This window comes from Camarhynchus parvulus, chromosome 4, assembly GCF_901933205.1.
Source record: "Camarhynchus parvulus chromosome 4, STF_HiC, whole genome shotgun sequence".
NCBI lineage: Eukaryota > Metazoa > Chordata > Aves > Passeriformes > Thraupidae > Camarhynchus > Camarhynchus parvulus.
Genome location: NC_044574.1, coordinates 25,849,964 through 25,870,760, shown reverse-complemented (window position 1 = coordinate 25,870,760; position 20,797 = coordinate 25,849,964). Strand labels below are relative to the sequence as shown.

Below are 20,797 nucleotides of genomic sequence, written 5' to 3'. Positions count from 1 at the left end.
TTAGTGGACATAATACAGCCAGTAAACAACATTAAAAAGAATAAACATGATGGGAAAGACCATTCTAGACCACTTGTCTATCAGGTTAACATCAGTCAAATCAGGGATTTTGACTTTGATCTGGGATGCCCTCCTGCGTAAGTGTCCTTTTTTATGGAGCCTGTGCCTGTCCAGAGCACTCCTGCTGTAGAGGTCCCTGCTGGAAGTGGCTCTTCTGTGCTGCAGGCTGGCACTGTCGTACGTGTGTGTAGTGGCTCGGGGCTCGTGGAAGATGGTGCAAATGTTATTTCGTAGTTCAAGCAGTTCCAGAAGCATGTTTCCATGGGCATCAACCTGTGGCAAGGAAGGAATGGGGATTAGACAAGCTCCTCAGCCAGCCCAAGGTGTTTCCCAGATGGACCTTGTGGCTCTAGTGTCAGGGTGCTCCTGGGGCTGCAGTGACAGTCCTGTCTGGTACAGCATCCACAAAGGTGAAAAGACACTGAATATGCTTTCCTGACTGGTGTGAAATTAGCTATTCAACATCTAAGCACCTTCCATCCTTGGTCTTGTAATTCAGTTAATTGTCTCATCCTCTGTGAAGTAAGACTTAAGACTTTTGTAATTTTATCTTTCACTTGGACCATGGTCTTTATGAAATACTGATTTTTAAAATCTGGTATCTGGCACCTGAAGCTTTCACATACTCAAGATGAAAAGAAAATGTTGCTCTCTCTGCCCATTTTAAACAGTTTTTGACTGTTTTAGTGCTGCAGGTTAGTTTCTAGAAGTTTTTTAACAATGGGTTCATCATATGAAGAGCATGTAGATACACGATACACATGTATTTTATCAGTTATTATAAAATACTCCTGATAAGAATTGATTTTGGGCAATTACTCTATTATGGGGATGAAATCATAGCACATTAACTTGTTCATGTGCAGATAGAATAATCCATTTTATTCAATGAAAACTTACATTCAGTTGCATTTTTATGTGTTAGTATCAGAAGCAGCTGTTTCAAATATGTTTGTCTCGTTATTTGTGCTATTAGTCAAAGCACTGTTTTAAATACCTGAGCAAAGAACTGGTAACTGCAACCAGTATGTACATGTCTAGCACAAACAATTATATATATATAAATATTAAATATTTTTGTATCATTGTCTTCTCATGTATGAGTGTAATTCACCATGAATTGCTGCATTGCTGTGAAATGTTCTCCTTTTCACAAATCTTTAGTTTTCTACACGTTTGTAGTAAAACCTCTTTTGAAAAGTTTTTGTGGTATTTCCAGGTTAAATTCTGATTTCTCCACAAAGACTTAATGGATGTTTCAAATCCACAGATATTTAAACACCCACCATGGCTCATATGAGAGAAATATATATCATAACACTGGCCTCTCAAATGAAACTTCAAGGTCTTCTCCTTGAGGCTTGAATATTACTGTGTTTTTGGTAAACTGTGGTGTTGGACCTATCCCAAATTTATAACAAATTCGATCATGTCTGTGGATGCCTTTATATCAGCGAATAAGGTATTAATTATAGACAACATCTGGTCTTGTGAAGCACCATTGATGTGCAGTGCTTTGTTTACACTCTGAGCTTTACATTTTCAGTAAGACATAGCAGACCTAGGAAATTATATAATAATTACAGCAGATTTGAAGTATGTGCAAGAAGAAATTCCAAACAAAACACACAGGGAAGCCTAGTTTTTGTGGGTTGCTGCAAAGGAAAGATGTGATCAAAGAAAGTTTCAGCTCCACCTGGCAATGGGGAAGATGTTCTTTCCCATCACAAGGAGAAATCTTTACATCATTACTGATAGCAGTGTGCCACACTAAGCACTTACTAAATGAAAGAAAAGCAGTGAAGGGAGTATTTGTGGTACAAAAGCCACACAAGAGAACTGTGGGGTAAAAAACCCTTCTAAGTGAAGTAATAAGTCATCACAGGTAGAAAATGTACTATTCTGGTTTAGAAATTGATTGTGTATGTGCTGAAATGAGCATTCAGTGGTTAACACCCCAGTTCCCACCACTGTTTTGGTGGGAAAAGCTCACATGTTCTGGGTTAGAAAGGCCAGTTTGTCACAAATCAGCATAGTGTTTCAAATGTTTGCTTGAGATATGGGCTGTATGTTCATATTTTTAGGTCAGTTCTTCAGATTTAAGAAGAAGGAAGATTTAAGCTAGGGTCTCCTACTCTTCAGAGGACTACCATAACTATGGGACTATTCTTTTACTCTGAAGATCTGACATGTTTTCTGTGCAGTCAGAAACTATCACTGGCAATCCTTGAACCTTAACCTGTCACCATTTTTTATTAATAAATAGTGATATTCCATAAGCTGTTAGCATGAGTCCTTCCGAGGTGCTGGCTGTTGCTGGCAGAGGGTAACATAAAGAGGAAGACCCACTAAGGGGTCATAAACTGGGAAGACCTGCTGAGGGGTCTGTCTCAGGCTGTCCCTGTCAGTGACATCTAGGTTTGACAAATGAACAAGGAGATATAAACAGACTTTATGCTTTATTCAGAGAAACAGAAAGATTGTTTACTCCAAAATAATAGGTTTTGTATATTAAAAATAAAAATGGCACAAATTGTGAAGGTGGAGAGACTTTATTTCCATCTTCTTCAGTCTTTAGAGTATGGAACAGCCACATATGAAACAGCAGTTCTGTTTCATTTTTCATCTGGTCTTCTCTATACTGTTCATATTGTTTGCTGAGTGTTGCTCAAGCATCTAAAACTTGTATTATCTGGTGGAGGAATTTGAACTCTTTTAGTCTTTGGAGTTGTATGTCAGATGAGAATGATCAATATCTTCACCTGGCACAAAGAGATGAAGCACTGTTACATATCTTCTAATAGTTACAGGTGCCTGTATGGATAAGTGGTGTGGGTCAAGAGTAAAAGGGAAAAATGTCCCATACTTACAACTGTACTTCTTTTATGCTCAAAACCAAACTTTCCCCCGCTCTGGTGCAGGCATCATAATACCAGTGAAAAATCTCGAAAAATGATGGAGAGGGGCTGGGAGCTGTTTCGCTGGAGGTAACAGAACTTTGCTGTGTCCCACTGCTCTGGTCACGTGCATTCCTCCTGCCAAAGACAGAAATACAACTGTTGGAAATCAGCATTTCTATGCTGAGTAAAATTAATGTTCACAATGTCTCACATCAGCATGTGGAACACAAAATTCACCGATATCCATTCACGTATGTGTGTTTATGTATATGTGTGCATACATATGTATTTACAATCACAAACCTGCACTGTACAGGCAGAAAGCAGTCTGTTCACTCAAAGGACTCTCAGTCTCAGAATGGGATTGCTGTCTGAAGTGTGAGCACTTAGAAATCCTTTTTCTATCAGACTTCCTTTTTCTATCAGAAAAATGATGGTGTATGCAATGGTGCTTTAAAAACTTTCCATCCCATTCTGAGTACCAATCCCAGTGTAATCTTTGCTGCATAACATTTAGACAAAAGCTTTTAGTTATGAGTTATGGCATTTTGTTAGTTAAATGAACTCTCCAAATATGTAGGAGAAGAACTTACCTGCACTCTTATCCTTGACTCAGTTCAGTGCACTGGGGCACATGTAGGCAAGGCTGACCTCTGAAGAAGTCTTGATTTCCTCTTCATCATGAATCCTTGCTGTGCTGCTTCTCACCCAGGCTGGGTTATCTCTGGAGCTGTTGAGTTAGCTGGTCAGAGTTTGTGGGTTATGTTGTTTTTTCCCCTTCCTCATTTTCCACAGAAATGGATAGACAGTGTCTGTGCCTGACAATCCATACCGGGGTGGCTTATCTCCTGTGCTCTGTGGAAGACAGTACTTTGTGGGGTCTTGGAGACTGCTGATTGCCTGAACTGAATTTGTGCCCTCACTGTAATAAAGCATCTCCTACACAGTGGGACAGAAGGCAAAGAGCTTTTAATGGGCTCATGAGTTCACTGAGACTGAGGATATGATGGCTTTGTTAATGAGGCATAGCTCTAGTGGTGGGACACCAAACACAACCTCTAGAATTAATAAGATATCACAGAGTTTCTGAAATGCACTTCCAGATGTGAATGTGACACTGTAGCCATCTGTCAAGATGAAGTCTTACTTCTTACAGTTTTATGTGTTGGTCTCATTCTTCAGACTGAACAGAGGGCTCGAATACAGTTTTGTTCAAATGTTATCACCTCAGGCCACAGCAGTAAAGAAGTTTATAGGACAGCCTGGGCAAGATCTCATTAATACTTGGATGTAATATATTGTAAGGAAAGCACAGAAAGGAAGAAAATTTTTGGCTTGTTAGGATATGTACTTTCCTCTGCATCAGACTGGGCCAAATACACCTGAATCTTCAAAGGGTTCGTTTCTGAAAAACTGGGGAAAAGTGAAATAGGTTTATAGATGTTTGCAAGTGCTCAGTGACATTGCAAAATTAAACTCATCCTCATTAAAAATATGTCCATAGTGTTACTTTCTGTAAGTTTTCTGGCTTGTTTTTTAAAGAGGGGGTAATTGTAGTGTGCCTGAATTTAGCTGAGGGAAAAATCCTGACATCTACGAAAGCTGTTATAACCTAGCAGCAGCATCCTTGTGCTCCTCAAGGTTAGTGCTACAGACTTCATTCAGGGCTCACTGAAGCAACTGAGCTTGTCTATGCTTTTTATTTTTGGTGAAGTTTCTGCATGTAAAGAGTAACTTTAAACATTTCTTCTATATCACCTTCTAAAGCAAAAAAAGATACAGCTGAAGTGATAAATATTTAACTTCCTTGTACCCCTTGTACTTCTTTTGCAAGAAATACAAAGAAGAAAGAAATACGTGTCCTAAATTTTCATTTGCATTTTCTGTATTTTCTTACTCTGTTTCCAGTTGAAGATGGAACAGACCATATTTTGCTGTGATCTCCTTAAAATACAATTTTTCTCTAGGCAATCTTAAATACTTTTGCATTGCTTTTGCACATGTTCCACCTGTATTTATCTCTATCATCATATAAATGAACATTTTTACAGTACAAGTAATGTGTGAAAAGATAGCTTGAACATTTTACCTGGACTCTATTTGTTTCTAGTCTGCTCTTCTCTCCTGTAGCATGTCCTGCTCTGCCTGCTGTCTTTTTTTGACGTTGAGGTCCCTTCCCAAAGAATATGTAGTTTACAAAGGCATATTCCAGCAAGGCCAGGAACACAAACACAAAGCATCCCATCAGGTAAATATCTATTGCCTTGACATAGGGAATCTTTGGCAAGGTCTCCCTGAGGTGGGTGCTGATGGTGGTCATGGTCAGCACAGTCGTGATTCCTGCGAAGGGAAGAAATAGACATTGACTAATGAGACAAGGAAGGAGATCTGAGCACAAAAGACATAATGGCAGCATCGCACTTCTCATGCAGATGGGTTAATTTTGTGATCAGGTTCTCAGCAGCCAAAGGAATGTGTTTTGCAGAACTGGAAAGGAACATGTCCTTGCTGGAACTGGAACAAGTGTGCTGATAGCACCTTCCTTGGCTTTTCATGCAGTGGAGGATGAATGAAATAACCTTTAATAGCCCAGGCTATGTTGGAACTTCCTGCCTTAACTTTTGCAATAACTGTGCTAGGGAATGTGGTGTTAGCTGACCTGGATAGCAAAAGTTGATTACTGCTCTTTCTATGTGAGAAAATGCTTCTTATTTCATTTACAACAGTAGCTCTTCTTGACCCTATAGGTGACTTGCATTGCTGTGGGGATCTGCAGTAAGTATCTAGCTTTTGATTTAAAATGGAGGATTGAAAGGAGAAAGGGAAGCCTTTTGATAAAGTGATGGTCTTTGATGAAGAGAAGGTTTTATGTATGCTTGAACCAAAGCAACTTTTCCTGTTAACTAGGTGCTTGCAAGTAAAGCATTTCCATCTCATTGTGTTATCCACCACTGAATGACTTTTTTCCCGTATGTATTTTTTTCTTTTAGCTGGCTGAAATTACTTTTTAGTCTGCTTTAATCACAGGTCATTAGTGCATGTAGATAATAGCTCTAGGCACAGGTGTAACAAGTTTAATTTTCAGGGAGAGATGGGACAAAATGGCTTTTTGGCAATAGAGCTGAAAAACATATACGCCTTAAAGCACAGATAGTGCAGAAGATCTTCATTCTTATAGAAAGTTGTAGGAAGGAAGGTGGTATGGGAAAGAACCAACTATAGGTAAACCAGATTTATTTGATGGAAGCTGGTCTATCTCCACTCATGTCAGTAGGATCTTGTGTATTCCTTACAGTCACAGATCTGGCCTGAGAGAACACTTTTTAACATCAACAGGGATTGTTCATGCAGCACAGCACAGTGTAGATACCTTTAGACACTTGAATTAGACTTTCCCGCTCCAGTTTGGAAGCAAGATGCTTTTGGCCTGATCCAAAGACCATTATGACAACAGGAAGTCAGTCAGAATCTCATCCTAAGTGTGATGCAAGAGCTTCAGATGTAGGCAAAGTCACACCTGCCTGCCTTCCTGACAACCAAGACCCTGTGCTGCTTGTGTAAGATCACAATTAAAGATGCTACAACCAGCAGAATGGATATGGTGCCACTGTTTTCAAAGGCAGTAAGTGTCCACATAATTCAGTCATTTTGAGAAGTTACCTAGAGCAACTCTGGCTGCAGAGGCATCATAATTGATCCAAAAAGACACCCATGACAGAATTGTGATCAGCATGGAAGGCATATAGGTTTGCAAAATGAAGTATCCAATATTTCTTTTAAGCCGGAAGCTAAGTGATAGTCGAGGATATGCTCCTGAAAGAAAGAAGTCATATAATGACTAATGCCTCACAAAAGGTAGGCACTGATATTTCTGTCTTGGAGGAAGAGGGGACAACTTTTTTTAACTTGTCAGTACTTACCTGTTGTAAATTCCACTCTTTTTGATACCATCTTGTAATCCACAATAGAAAATTGTGGGAGCTCGATGTTATTAACTCCTGTCACTGCTGACTCTCCTCCATTCCAGTAAAATTCAATATCATCAGTAGTGTATCCATCTGAAACAGAGACACAATTTGATTATTGACTTTTCTTTTTGGTTTATTACTTTGCTTAAATAGTTGCAGTTCAAGTGGAAGGAGCTGCTGTTAAACAGGAACTCAGCCTTCTGTTGTGTGACATTCCTGTTACACAGAAGCCTTCTCTATGCCCTGAGGAAGATTCTAGATGTAGAAGAGCAGAAGACAAAAAACAAGAATGGAATTCATGATGAAAGTTTGTTTTTTAGCTAGCTCTAATACTACTACTTTTCAGTCAGGCTTGAGTTGCTCAGTTTGCCAACAGACAGACACATCATCAGCAAAATTTTTAAACTCTCTTTGGAGGAGCTCTGACAGTAAAACCAGGTTCAGTTCCCAGATTTTAATTTGATTTCCTATGCAGGATGTGACAAAATGCACAATTGGGAGCCAGTGAAGACAAAGATGATTCTAGAAGAATTAAGGTGCTGTAGTATCACCTAACAATGTCTGTCAGAGCAGTAGGTAACCCTTTGATATTCATGAAGCATTTTATATTTTAATTAGACCATGCCATCTTTGATTTTCTGTTATCACAGAACTATTTCTTTTTTACTGTAAAACTAGCACCTTTCTTCTGTTTCCTTTTAACAGAGATGTTGATTATTTATAATGTAATTAAAAATTAATTTGCTATTATATCACTGGAAATGTTAACATTATTGTTACCATTTTCAGAAATATTTTGATTGAACTCAGAAGTGACTGAGTTTCAAAAAATCTCGCAATTGACAACATTTTTGAACTAATATTTAAACTGGTTCCACTTTATTGCATTTTTCTACTTTCTCCAGATATCTACCAGAGGAGAGAACATCTCATCTATTTTTAAATTTTTCCTTCAGGTGTTAGATTTAATCAGGTTTAAATCATATAACACAGATCAAATAAAAACATGTGTTTGAACTCAAACCTTTAGAAAACTTGACAGTACTTCTGCCAGTTGAACCAACTGTAGCCTTGAAGCCTCCAGAGAGTTAGGAACCTATCCTTTCATATGCACAAGTAATGCAATATCAAGCTAAGGAAATTAGTCTTGAGATGTCTTTTCCTGTGATGGTGCCTGGTAATAGCCTCATCCCTGGAAGGCTGACCGCATGCAGAACAGATCCATGGTTTCCCTGGTGACAGAGTAGCTCTAAGGATGAGATTGCTTGGAAAGTCTGCAGCTATTGAACAGCTATCTTTTGATGCAAACACACAATGATGGGCTGAACAAGGTTAAATGTTCACAAATTTTATTTCTGAACTGCTCAGTGCCATGGTGTTCTAACTATCTGAATTGCTCTGAAAACCAAACTAACTTATGTAATATGGGTCGCTGCTGCAAGCTTAAAACTGGGTTTCCCATTTCTTATCCTATTTTATTTTTGTTTCAAATTATCCAGCCCAGGGCTGGGACAGAGCTCTGCATGGCTGGTTTTCATTCCTTTCTGCTGCAAAAGGTCGAGGTAGCTGCTTGGTACTGAGACTTCAGTAGCTGCTTTAAAGGCTGTGCACACAAACCCCAGGGCTGACATGAGCTACATGCAGGGTGTGATACAGAATGGCTGAAAGTGAATGAAGACCGCTAAGACTGTTTAAAAGACCAAGACTGAGATTGGCAGGGAAGCGTTAACTTCATTTTCTTGCAAATCTGTTTTATGAAAACCTTCTCTTGAAGGATTTCTCTTCTCAGAAAAGGTGGTGCAAAACAGATGGCATTGGAACTGTAATCTCACGCTGAAAGGGCATTGATTATGTGTAGACTTTGTACCACACAGATGTCCTCTACATGAGGTAATACCCATCCTTTGACTTTAGGGGACAGAATAAAAAACAAAAGGGGCATCACCACTAGATGTTGACCAGCTACTTGCTGCAAACTCACAGGTGAAGGTTTAGATGTGAGAATCCTGAGCTCTTCTTCAAGGTTTGGAAGAAAACCATGAAAATTATCTTCTGTTCTGTGCTGTCATCACCTGTTGCCCTTTTCACATCCTGCCCTCCAATTTTGCTCTGATTGTGTCGTTTCTTTGGACGGTGCGGGCTGGGACCCAGGGCAGTGAGAGGAACAGCCTCCAGTCCTCAGGAGCTCCTGACTTCACTTGCAGCTTCTTAAGGCAGCCACTGCCACCCTCCCTGTGGTTTCTCTGACGTTTTGAGAAAAGAAATAATAGTTTGGCACCTTATTGTGGCTGAAATTCCCTTCCCTGAAGGTGAATTATTAGTGATTTAGTTGTTAAAACCCACAAAGGTGCCAAATAAACACCTGGGATATATCAGACGGCAGATTTCAAAAAGAAAACAGGCACAACCTCCTCCAAAAAGATTGCACCATGTTACTGATACACTGTGTGGTCATGTTGGAATTTTGCAAAAGGAAATTTTATGTGAGTTTTGTAATGTAGAGAATGTGTTTTCCCCATTGCTCTCTATGACTTTGGCTACTAAGTGAAAAGTAGAGCTATTAGGTTATAAAGTCAACTAACCAAAAGCAAGAACCTTGCATGTAAGGTATCAGCTGGTGACAAGCTGTCACTCCTGATAGGCCATGTTTTTAATCTCTGCAAACTTCCAAATACAACAAAAAGTGGGTTGAATGTGAACTACTACTTTTTCTGAATATATCGAATTTTTTTCTTGAATTAAAGTTTCCCTAAGGTTGATGGGAATTATGAGAAAGGGACAGTGATGTTTTTCACCCATGAGCATTCACATTTTTAGAAAAGTAGTTGAGCAAAAATATCTTCCTGTGGTTTTAGGTACAGTGAACTTCAGTACATTCATTATTTCCCTGGCAGTCATTGTAATATCTCTACTAGACACTAACAAGGTGTAAATTCTCCCTGCGCAGTCCATTCCCTGATAGGATTGTTGCTGTGTGATGCCCTTTCCTTATGTGTTTTGCACATCGTTCTAGGTGTGTGGGAGGCATTGCTTTTCACAGCTGACAGTGGCTCAGATGTACAGGAATTTCACAGGTGCTCGTGTTTCAGAGGTGTCGGCATGGCTTTTTTCTAGAAAACTTAGGAGTGAGACAGTTTGTTGCAGGTTAAAGACAGGAATTGATCTCAGTTCTGAACAGCGAGCAGGAAACAGATTGCTCCTTCTTCTTTTTCAAGTGGACAGCGGCTTTAAGCGAGGAGCTGTAGTGATGTAAATTAAGAAACCCTCAAGTGTGGAGCAGTACTGACTGCTGGCTAGCAGGCAATGGAAACCCCTTATTTCGAGCAGCAAATGCCTTAGTGCTTACAAAGGAAGAAAAGCTGTTTCAGCGATAGGAAAAGTGAGTCTTGCCCTTGCAGTGGCCAGTGTTAATGCTGGTTTGTTCACGGAACTTATCAGTACTGCCCAGGTAGTCCCTCGGCAGCTCTTTTGCCATGTAATCCTTGTCCCTCTGCGTACGTATGCCACCAATTTAAATGCATAGCTCTGCTTTTGTGACACAGAGCAGCACTTGCAGCTGGACCGTGATGTCCGAACACGAATTTCATGCAAGTCAGAGACACCGCGGGCCCGCAGCGTTTCAGCGATGCTGACAAGAGCTGTCACGGGCCGAACGAGAGAGCGCCGGGAGAGCGCCGGGAGAGCGCCGCAGGTCCCGGGCGGGCGCGGGGAGGACCGGGCGGCTCCGGCAGTGCGCCCCGGGACCGCGCGGGGGCGCCCGCGCTCCGCCTTGGGACGGCGCGGGAATTGCGCGGGGGATGCGCGGGGAGCCGAACCCCGAACCGATTATTTAGGGAGCTGGTTTGCTCCCAGCTTCTGCAGCGAGCATGGCCTCATTGCTGTGCTGGCATCCCTAGCAGTCTAGCTCGCTTAATCAAGCAGTTTTCCCAGGAATTCTCCGTGTGGTTTTGTTGACCTAAATAATAAGTGACCGCTAAAATTTTATTTATTTATTTACTGTATAATTAATAATGGTCCCTGAAAAACATTTGTTCTACTTAAGCCTTTTTTTTACTTGCTAGATAGTTTTCCATCTTCAAAATCACTAAAAAGCAGATTTAGTAGCCCAGCTCGAGATATAAAACTTCTGCTTCTTAGAAAATATTGTCTAGAAATTAAAAGGCAGCACTTAATCTTAATCACCAACTTTTTTTTTCCTTTCTTTTCTTTTTTTTTTTTTTTTTTTTTTACTCTCAGCATCTGAGAGTTTAAGTGAGAATGCTTGGTCAGAAGTACCACAGATCTAAAAAGTAACTACATACAGACATGGCAAGAAATAGGTTATGTCTAAATCTCCCTGTTCACAGAAAAAAATACTTTAGAAATGTTGCTGACATTGTGATTTAGCCAAGTTTAACAGTGTATGGGATGTCACCAGGCTGTTCTGTTTTACACTGCAGCACTTCTCAAATATCTCAGGGATAAGTGAGGATGTGTGTTACATTCACAAATACAAATCATGGTTTCACTATCATTAGCATTTCAATGGAGATGCCCAAACAGAATCCCTTTTCCCTTCTGATTCTCTGGGGCAGGGGAGCAGGTAGCTCTGAAACACCCAGCAGCCAGGTCTCTTCCTTCGGATCTAAGTAGGGCTTTTCAAAGGGCTACAGCAATTCTGTGTGCACAAATTGGTTGGCCCTGGGTAAGGACAGGGTCCTTAGGCTGTGATTGAGGCTGTACCCCAACCCTCTTCCATTCCTCCTGGATTGTGTCTTTCCTTAACAACTTAGTCTTTGTTGCTAAATGTCTTATACATATATATATATATATATATATATATATTTGTTATTATTCCTATGATTGTATTTAAACAGGAAGATAATGCATTCCTTCCACATGCCACCAAGGCAGTCCATACAGTGGTAAGTACATTGTACTATTTTATTTTAAATCTGACTTGTGAATGGGGCACCATGCATCTGAAGATGTGTTTTGGAACTCAGTGTAACTAGTTAACATTAAGGTGGTAGAAAAGGTTTCCTCTCACTTGTATTTGCATGTATAAGGTATTCACTGAGAAATATTTTTTGTTTTCCCTGGGGATATGAGTTAGCCTTAGCAACACTGGCTTAAATGAAAACTTGGTTACTTTTACTTGTTGGAGTACTAAACATTGTCAGTTATTTAAGAAGGTTTCTCAAATAAAAATAAATTTTATGTATGCGGCAGTCTGTTCCATCCCAGTTGGAGACATAACTTCCTATCCATTAAAAGAGGAAAATAAACGTTATTACAGCATAAAGTCACTCTCGCAAGATCCTAATCTAGTTCAAAGAGTGAATTATAACCTTGCCTTAATTTGCAAGTATCTTTAATGTTAGTTCAGTTTTACTTGTTATCATTTTTTGCCAGTGAGACTTGACACAAACCTGAAAGACCTGTGGGAGAGACATTATTTGGTTTTGCTTAATATCTGTTTAATGGCTAACACAGCAGGACTTGTCTGTATCACTGTGCCTCAACAGAGGGAAATGAAAGATTCTGGGTAAGTAGTCAAACTTGTATTGAAAATGCCTTCCAGTTAATCTGGCTCCTTCTACTGGACTATGCCAGTGATGGCAAAGGAACTTAAAGGCTAAAATAAATATAATGTAATGAACAATCAGAAACATATCAGTGTGTTTTAGCTAGCATGGCTTTCATGCGCAAGAGCACTTCCTGTAAGGCATACTGCATACTGGTATTTTTGTTTCCTGTTCACTAGTAAGAATTTAATTCTCATTAGCTATGAAAAAAAACCCAAACCAACAAACTAAAGAATTATTAGGAAAGGGAAGCAAATGCAAAATTCTTTGTTTGCATTTCCATATACATTGCAATTCACGTTGTGCTGTTTCATGGCGTTTCCTTTCTTTGCCCAAAATAGCAATCCTAAATTGACTAGAATGAAGGCCATGCTTGATTCCAGTGAAGAAAGGACCTGTCTGAGTCAATATTCTTTAGCCCAGAGGCAAGGTGGCTGATAAAAAGTCTGTAAGATCCTAAGTTAGAATGGTGAGCTTGAAGAGCACACAATTATTTACAGACAATCAGACTTTCAGACCAAGAAAGCAACAAATCATGTCTAGTGGCTAGTTTGAAAGAAACAAAGGGAAATTCAGCATACAGATAAACCGCAGAAATCACTCATTAACATGAGTGTCCCTAGTTTCTGCTTGTTCAAAAGCTGCCATGGAATCACAGAATAAAAATCTATCCAGGTTGTTAAGTATGATACTATTTCTGACTGGATGTAGCAAAGTGCAGAACACTTACTGGAGGTGTTTACTGAGGAAATATCAGCATGAGTGTCCTAGGCTCTGTTCTACCTCCATTGATGTGTTCTGCTGGCCACTCTCAGACACAAGGTAATGGTTAAGATGGACACTTGATCTAAGACACTACAACAGTTAGGGGTCTGACATGTTCCAGCGCAGCCTGATTTACCCATCTAATTTTTTTCACCTTTACAACACTTTCCTTTCATCACTGGAGTGATGACTTTTAGCCTGATGTTAAGAGCCTCTGACTCTACATATCTCTGTGTAATTCCTGTAAATCAAACTGTGATTAAAAAGTCTTGTTCATGCCCATACACTTTGTGTAGTAATAAGCAGCCTGCCAATAGTAGCTTAGAGGATAAGATGTCATTGAAAACTCTGAAGTTCCTTATATGCAAGTGTTTAGTGAACACCACCAGTGATTCAAATTTGGACTTGAATAATTTTGATGACTTGTTGTCTACAAAATTTCCACCAGTAATATATTGTTTTAAAACATTTTTTCAGAGAGCAGGTAAGCAGTATGTGTTCATGACTGGTGTCCTCTTGTGCAGCCCAGACACTTGAGTAATTTTATGTGTAATATGTACAAGGACAAGTCAGCTCTGACACACACATCATGCATCAGTTTCTACAGACTTTTAACAAGTTTCTCATTTTATAAGTTAGTCTGGGTGGATCTGAAGCATGAAGTTTTAAGATAGCACTTTAGTTACTTTGGTAGTTACATATGCTGAGGAACATTTTGTTTAATCGCTTCCACCTTTCTCACTCGTTTGCCTGGATCCTCTTCTCTTGTGCAGTTGAAACCACCAAAGTTCTGAAGTCACTCTGTCATGTTCTTGTCTAAAGACTAGTCAACAGTGATTAGTGCAGGAGCTATGCATGAGAAAGTCAACCCAAAGAGTCTCCTTTCCTTGCATGCCATTTCACTTGCTGGTGGTACCAGACCATCCTTGAGATCTTGGAGCTGGAAAGAGGATTTGTTTCTTTACAGCAGCAAGTGTCAGAAATCCCAGCCATCTTTTCATTCTGAGATGCCTTTTTCCTGAACCTGTTTTGATCTTTCTGCTTCTCCTTTTCTTATTCTTCTTTTGAATGGGGACACTACTGGTTACCAGCTGTATCTCAGCCAGCAGAAAGGTGAGCCAAAGATCCTCACCTCTTCTGCAGAGGTTTGCTTGCTTTTATTTCCCATCTTTCTTGTATTCTTCTAACATTTATTCCCCTCTGGCTTGATGAGGAGGAAGTAAATATCAATTTTCAGGAGCAGCAAAATGCAGACCACACATTGTTTCTACTCTAGTCCCAGCAGCACAGTCTGGGAGTGCTAGATTCAGGATGAAAGACCCTTGGCATGTTCAGAGAGACCTGCCCTCTCCTGAAAGCCTCGTGCAATCCTTCACCTTGTTTGCTAACTCAAAGGACTTCCACACCTTCACATGAACCTGACAAAGGTAACTTGCGTGCAGTGCAGTCAGGAGCACATTTTATGTAGAATTTTGTAAGTCCAATGCAAATCTTTTTTTAACCCCACCAGTTTCTTCCTTCCTCTTTTTTTCTCATTTGAGCTGCTGTACAATAGATGACTCTCACAGTCTAAGCCATAATCCTAGAAGTTTTTTTCTGACTTGAGTTGCTTTACGAAGATAAAAAGGGAACAACACTATTTATAAGCACATTATGTAAACATTAGCAGCAGAGGTTCAGCTGCTTAGCATTCAATTAATTTAGTTCAGTCAATATTGCATGGTACACAGTTTTGTCTGCTCATATTGTAAACACATCTTGCCCTTGAGCACTTACTTCATTTGACTAATTAAGATCTACTTCTAAGTGCTCTCATTTTGTTGCCAGGCAGACTCGCCCAACTTTAGATACAGCTGTTGTACTTGGTGAAAAAGGCATTTGAAATCCAGGTCCATCTGGTTGGTGCTCGAGTGGGTCAGGCCAAAACCTGCTCTTCTTTAAGGCAGCAGGGTCTCTGCTTTCCACGGGACTCAGACTGGAGATGAATCAGGACATTGTATGTTTCTTACCTACGCCAGCATGCCTTATACAAGTACACATATTTCTGCACAATATTGTGTTCCCACCTGAGACAGTGAAAACTCTTTTAAAATTTTAATTATGTAATGCACGTGCATAAAGTTTTTCAGAGAGGTAAATGTAGAAATGAGGGAAATGGACTTGTAGAAAGAATTTGACTCAGCTTTCTCATGAGACTAAAAAGGAAATAAAAGTTTTTAAAACACCTCTCAGTTGCCCCACCTCTAACTCAAAAAAAGTGTTGTCTGACATGGAACCAAGTACAAGTCCATTGTACTTGGGTGTTTTAAGGTAAGTTTTAAGATAATTTTAAGGTAAGTCATCTTCCCACTGAGATTTGAGGCATTGTGTTTTGTTATCTGTATTACTGCAGTGTCAAGAAGCCATACATATAGATCAAGACAGAGAAGGGATAGGCACTGAGTCGATAATTTCTCAAGATTTATAATATCTGTAAATACAGATGCATTGGGGGAAAGGCTTCATTTTCACAAACTGAAGCAAATCCATGAGTACCAGAATCTTCTAGTTTGTTCTGTGTTTTTTTCTTCTATACAGCAATTCACACCTTGGCAGAAGACACCTTGTCTTGAAATATATAAACGATACTTATGGCTGTGCCATTCTAGAACAACCGTATTGTCTCAAAGCACAGTATACCAGCTCTTCCAAGATTGTTATATTACCAGGTGCAGAGATTATTTTTCCTTCACCTCTGACTGCAGAAATACAGACTCATCTAAGAGCACAGCTGCTTCTGGAGAAGTCAGCCCTTCCTCCAAATGAATCCTTAATTTTTTTTTAAAGCAAGCTAAGCTTTTCCTTTTGCTGTTGCCCTGGCCTGATGAGTCTCAGAGGCTGAAGACTGAGACTTGATGAGGCTCTGCTGGGAAGTGACTCAGCTCCAGCTTTCCTGTCCTCTGTGGTCACCAGGGGACACCCTGGGTCACATACTGGGACTTCTGAGATTACTGAGATGACACTAAACAAGAAGAGCAGTTGGTGAAAATAACTCTGCACTCCTCTGTGTGTAATTAAAAAGTGCTTAAGACAGTTCAAGCTTTGCTAATTTCATATGCTCATGTTCTGGAACTGCTGAATGTCAAATATTTGCTATTAAAATCTATGCATCTATATGAAGACAAGCTACCCATCTTTTTGAAAATAAAATGTAAAAGTCATATAGACTAAACTATCTGCATCTGAGTAACTTGTAAATTTGTGTGCAGTGTAAAAATACATTCTGAAAGTAACATAACTCATTTACAGTCCTCTGGGGAAAGAAATATTTCCAAAGTGTGGAAACAGAGCAGTCACTGTGGCTTAACACTAGTGTGCTGTGAAGAATGAATTATTTTAGCTCAGTGGCTGACTTAAAAGATGAGTGGTAAGGAATGACACAAACTGAGCCAAAAATACATTTTAACTTTTGATGTGAAAAAAAAAAGGAAGCATGCAGTCCTACTTGGCTAATTTCTCAGTTTCAATATCAACAAGCTATTTGTGAATCTGCCTCTCAAAGTATCTAAAAAACAACTTGCTCAGCTTCACAGCTCTGTGCTAGTCTTTCTGTTCCTGTGATGTTTAAATTGAATGCTGTGGATGCTCATGCTGTAACTTTAAAATCTCTCTTGTTTTGCTGCCAGCATGTTCTCTGCAGCTCAGAAGGATGGCATGTCAGAAGTTAATGTGGATCCACAGATTGTTGTGTGCGTGCAGAGTCTCCACAGGCAATCCTTCTGAGAGTGCATTTGCAATGACACCAGCTCAGTATGTATACTCTGCATAGGGTATATGGAGTAACCTAGGCTCTATTATCTAAATGCCTTAATAAATTATAAAGTGAGTTTCAAATTGCAAAATGTGTTGCCCAGAGAGTAGTCATTTTGCTATCCCAGTGGGCAGTATATGGGATAACTTGGCAGACTTTTGTGCTGATCTCCATTCCTGCTCTTGCTGGGGTGTTTTGTATGGTACTGTCTTGCTTGTTTTATGAGTATGCTGTGATAAAATGTGCTTTTCTGTGTCCTGCTGTTGCCTATTCTTTTGTTAGGTTTTGTGGGAGCTTGACCATGGCATTTGATCCAGGGGCAGAGTCTTTGTGAAATAAGGTGGTTTGTGCATGTCACAGCACAGGCAGCAATGGGAGTATAGCAGGCATGGATGGAGACTCACCTGCACCCTGGTGAGTTGGGACAGCTGTCAATAGGATGACACGCTAAGAACATCCTATCACTTACAGCTGGCACATGAAGAGAAGATGGGCAGGCAGGAACCCTTCTGACTGTTTAATTCAGACAGTTTGCATTGCATTGCATCTCAGAAAGATGCACTGTTTGAATGATCTGAGTTTTGGAACCTCTCTCTCGCTCTTCTTAGTCCACCAAGTTTGGAAGAAATTTAAAGCCGAGTATGTATTTTAGAACACTTAAAGGAATTAGCCAGAAGCAGAACAAAGTTTTTATTCCCAGTGTTATGCTGTAACAACCAGAGACAAGTCAAAGCGGAGAAAATGAGGGATTTTTTTTAACCTAGGGTTTACAGAACCCATGGGAAGCAACACATTCCAGAGAACAGGTTTATAGCTGACAGGTCTCATGGGAGAGCTCGGGCAGTCTGGCAGGAGAGTGAGTGAGAGAAGCTCTTCATTTACAGATGTGAAAAACCTAAGCAGCTGGTACTGGGGGCTGTCCTCTTTATAAACATCAGAAATAGAAGCTCTTAAAAAAGGCATGGGGTTCATCATCCTTCAAGACTTTTTTTTTTTTTAATTAGGAAGAGGTTTGCAACTGGCTTTTAGAATACTCTGAGCAGCAAGCTCCTTTGAGAAAGGAGAAATTATGCTTTCTGTGGAACCAATTTGATATGCTTGGTGAGAAGCAGGATGAGATCAGATGCCCTTTTAGTGGTTTTGGATACTTTAGGGACAATATATAAGTGGATCCAGCTCAAAGCTCTTGCTGCCTCAGGTACAAGAACAGCAATATTCAGTAGTGAATTTTTATTGCTAGGCATGAATAAATTACTAGATATCTGCAGACAGGCAAAGGAGAAGCTGTATGGGAAAGCTTGGATTTAAGACAGGTTTTTCATCTCTAAAAAAATTCCCTATTTGTTTGAGGCGTAAGTTCTTACATCCTTGGTAGTTCAAATGCAGTCATACCCTGGATCAATGCAATCTTGTCTCAAGCAGAGATCTGTGATAAATCTGTTCAAATCTCATTCCCTCAGATGGCTCTGTGCCAACAAAGGTGATAATGAATGTTTAGGTATGAACTCAGTTGTTTTTTTCTTGGCAACAAATTATGTAGAGGTTCAAGTGGAGCATTTTATTGATTTACTTTAATATCACTCTAAGTTGGTTGTGCTTTCATAGAAGCATTGCATATATTTAGTATTAGATCTATTTCTATATGAAGAAGGGACAGCCATAAAACAATGGAATTGAAACAGAATCGCCATTTCTTATAATGTAGCCAACTGAATAAATCTTCCTCTTTTCCCCAAGTATCTCTGTTCAGGTTGCTGTGGGCTTGTTCAGTTCACCCATTCAAGTGGTTTCTATGGGTGCTGCTGACAAGGCTAATGCACAGTTCAGTGTTGCAGTGTTGATCCCTGAATCCTGCTGCAGCATTAACTGTTGTCATAGAGACACAGATTTTTGAGTCCAAAAGGACAGTTTGACAGATAGTCAGCTCAGACCTGTTGTAAAACACATAGCAGCTTGCCAATAAGTAAATAACTTTGCCAAACTGGAGCACGGCTGGTCCCTCCCTCTCCTGTGACAGTGAAACACATTTCACTGAAGTTTGTGAGATGCTGTAAGTAAAACCCCAAATGGGGTTTTAATTTATTGTAAGCGTGATGCTGTCAGCACACATTTTTTTCTGATGAGTGAAAGCCAGGTGCAAGCTTACTCCACAAGATCCTGCTGTTACTGTGATACTGGCATCCTCAGAAGGACAAAGAATATTAAAACAATAACAGTATTCTGTCTTACCCTCTAGGTAGTGCAGTGAGGTTAGCACTTGTACTTGTAACGAAGGATGCTAGAGTGGGGCAGCTGTACGCAGTCTGAAGTCCCTGACAGACAATCTCTGGGTGATATAATTGTAGCATTTTGATGCTACCATCCCTGGTTGTTTGCCTCCTCCTTCTGCTTGCTGCTTTATCAGCTGTGCGTCTGCACCTATGACAGTCCACAGCCTGTGATGGTTGCTGCCAGGAACAGTGGACTTGTGCCAAGGCACTGGGATCTAAACTGCCATAGCAGTTGTAGCCCTTGCCAAAGGCTACCTGATACAGCAGAACTAACAGCTGGGGGATTTAACATCTTAAATTGCCAAGCTGACATCCATCAGAGCTCATGTGAGAGTGCCAAGCAGTCTGTGTAACCTCCAGCCAAATATAAAGTCTCCTCTTTCCCAGTACATGCTAATCTGTGAGAAATAGATTGTTACAGATCCCAGCTCCACTGATGAAGCAGTTCCAGTTATAAAATCCCTTGATTCTGTACACAGAAGTTTTCAGTGGCCATCATGGCATTAGACACTGGAACAGGTGTAAAATATCTGATATGGTCTCCCCATCTTCCACTGCAGAATTTGGAATAAGGTGAACTGGTTGGGTAAAGCCATGAAAGATGTGTGTGAAGGAACATGCGCAGCCAAAATGCTCCCCTCCTAAATGTATACATTTCTCTTGTTGTCAGCCATGCATACATAGCTTCTGCATTCCTGTAAGATAGCTTTAGGAAAGCTGGAAATGCAATTTTTTCAGGAAAATAATCTGCTGGCTCAATGTAGGCATGCATTATCCATGCCTTTGCTGTGCTGCTGGAGAGGTTTGATAATAGTGCAGCATTTGGTTCCTTGTGCTCTTTTCCATTCCTGTGTCACACAGCTGTTTTGCTGCTATTTGCAATGCCTGAAATTATTCACTGTTAAGTACTATTAAGGAACAATTCTTATCACTTTAGGTTTTCAGGGACTGTCTTTGGCTAATTACCACAGCATCCCTACATGGTGAAATGACTCAGTGCCTTTCTGCTCACAAGTAGTGTAATGTTCATCTATTCTTTGACAAATTAATCTGTGGGACTTCCTGGTTCCTCTGGAACATGCTCCTTCTGTGGCAGGAGTAAGTCACCCTTAAAAACTCATGGGAACCCAAAAGAGAGCCAGGTTGTGTGTGCTTCAGGATTGGTGCTCTGTGGCAGTGCTGCACAGCTGCACAGCTGTTGTGGATGCATCGGGGAGCATTCAGGTTTTGGAGGGGAAAATATGTCTCCAGCTTGCTTGTTTTAGAAATGGGGAAGCACCCTGGGACTCTCTGAGAAGCCATTTGCCTGCCAGCCTTTGGGAATGAAGGAAGTCCTGTAGCTTTCACAGTACAAAGTACTGCTCTGGAAGCTGGTGCCACATGGGTTAAGCCACAAAACTGTGCACAGTATAAAAATGAACAAGCCCACTTTCCAATGCTTTGAAAATGGTTTGGCAGTGCACATTCTGCACAGTAT

The 20,797-nt window shown here is 40.2% G+C and overlaps 1 protein-coding gene across 1 annotated transcript in view; it reads right to left on the bottom strand.

Annotated features, from left to right (window-relative positions):
* GABRB1 (gamma-aminobutyric acid type A receptor beta1 subunit) overlaps positions 1-20,797 on the bottom strand; it is a 104,477-nt gene continuing 83,680 nt past the window's right edge. The window contains exons 6-9 of the mRNA XM_030947433.1: positions 6,881-7,018; positions 6,621-6,773; positions 5,050-5,300; positions 1-333 (exon numbers count right to left, since the gene is read on the bottom strand). Of these exons, the coding sequence (XP_030803293.1) occupies positions 1-333; positions 5,050-5,300; positions 6,621-6,773; positions 6,881-7,018 (875 nt within the window). The remainder of the gene's footprint in view (positions 334-5,049; positions 5,301-6,620; positions 6,774-6,880; positions 7,019-20,797) is intronic.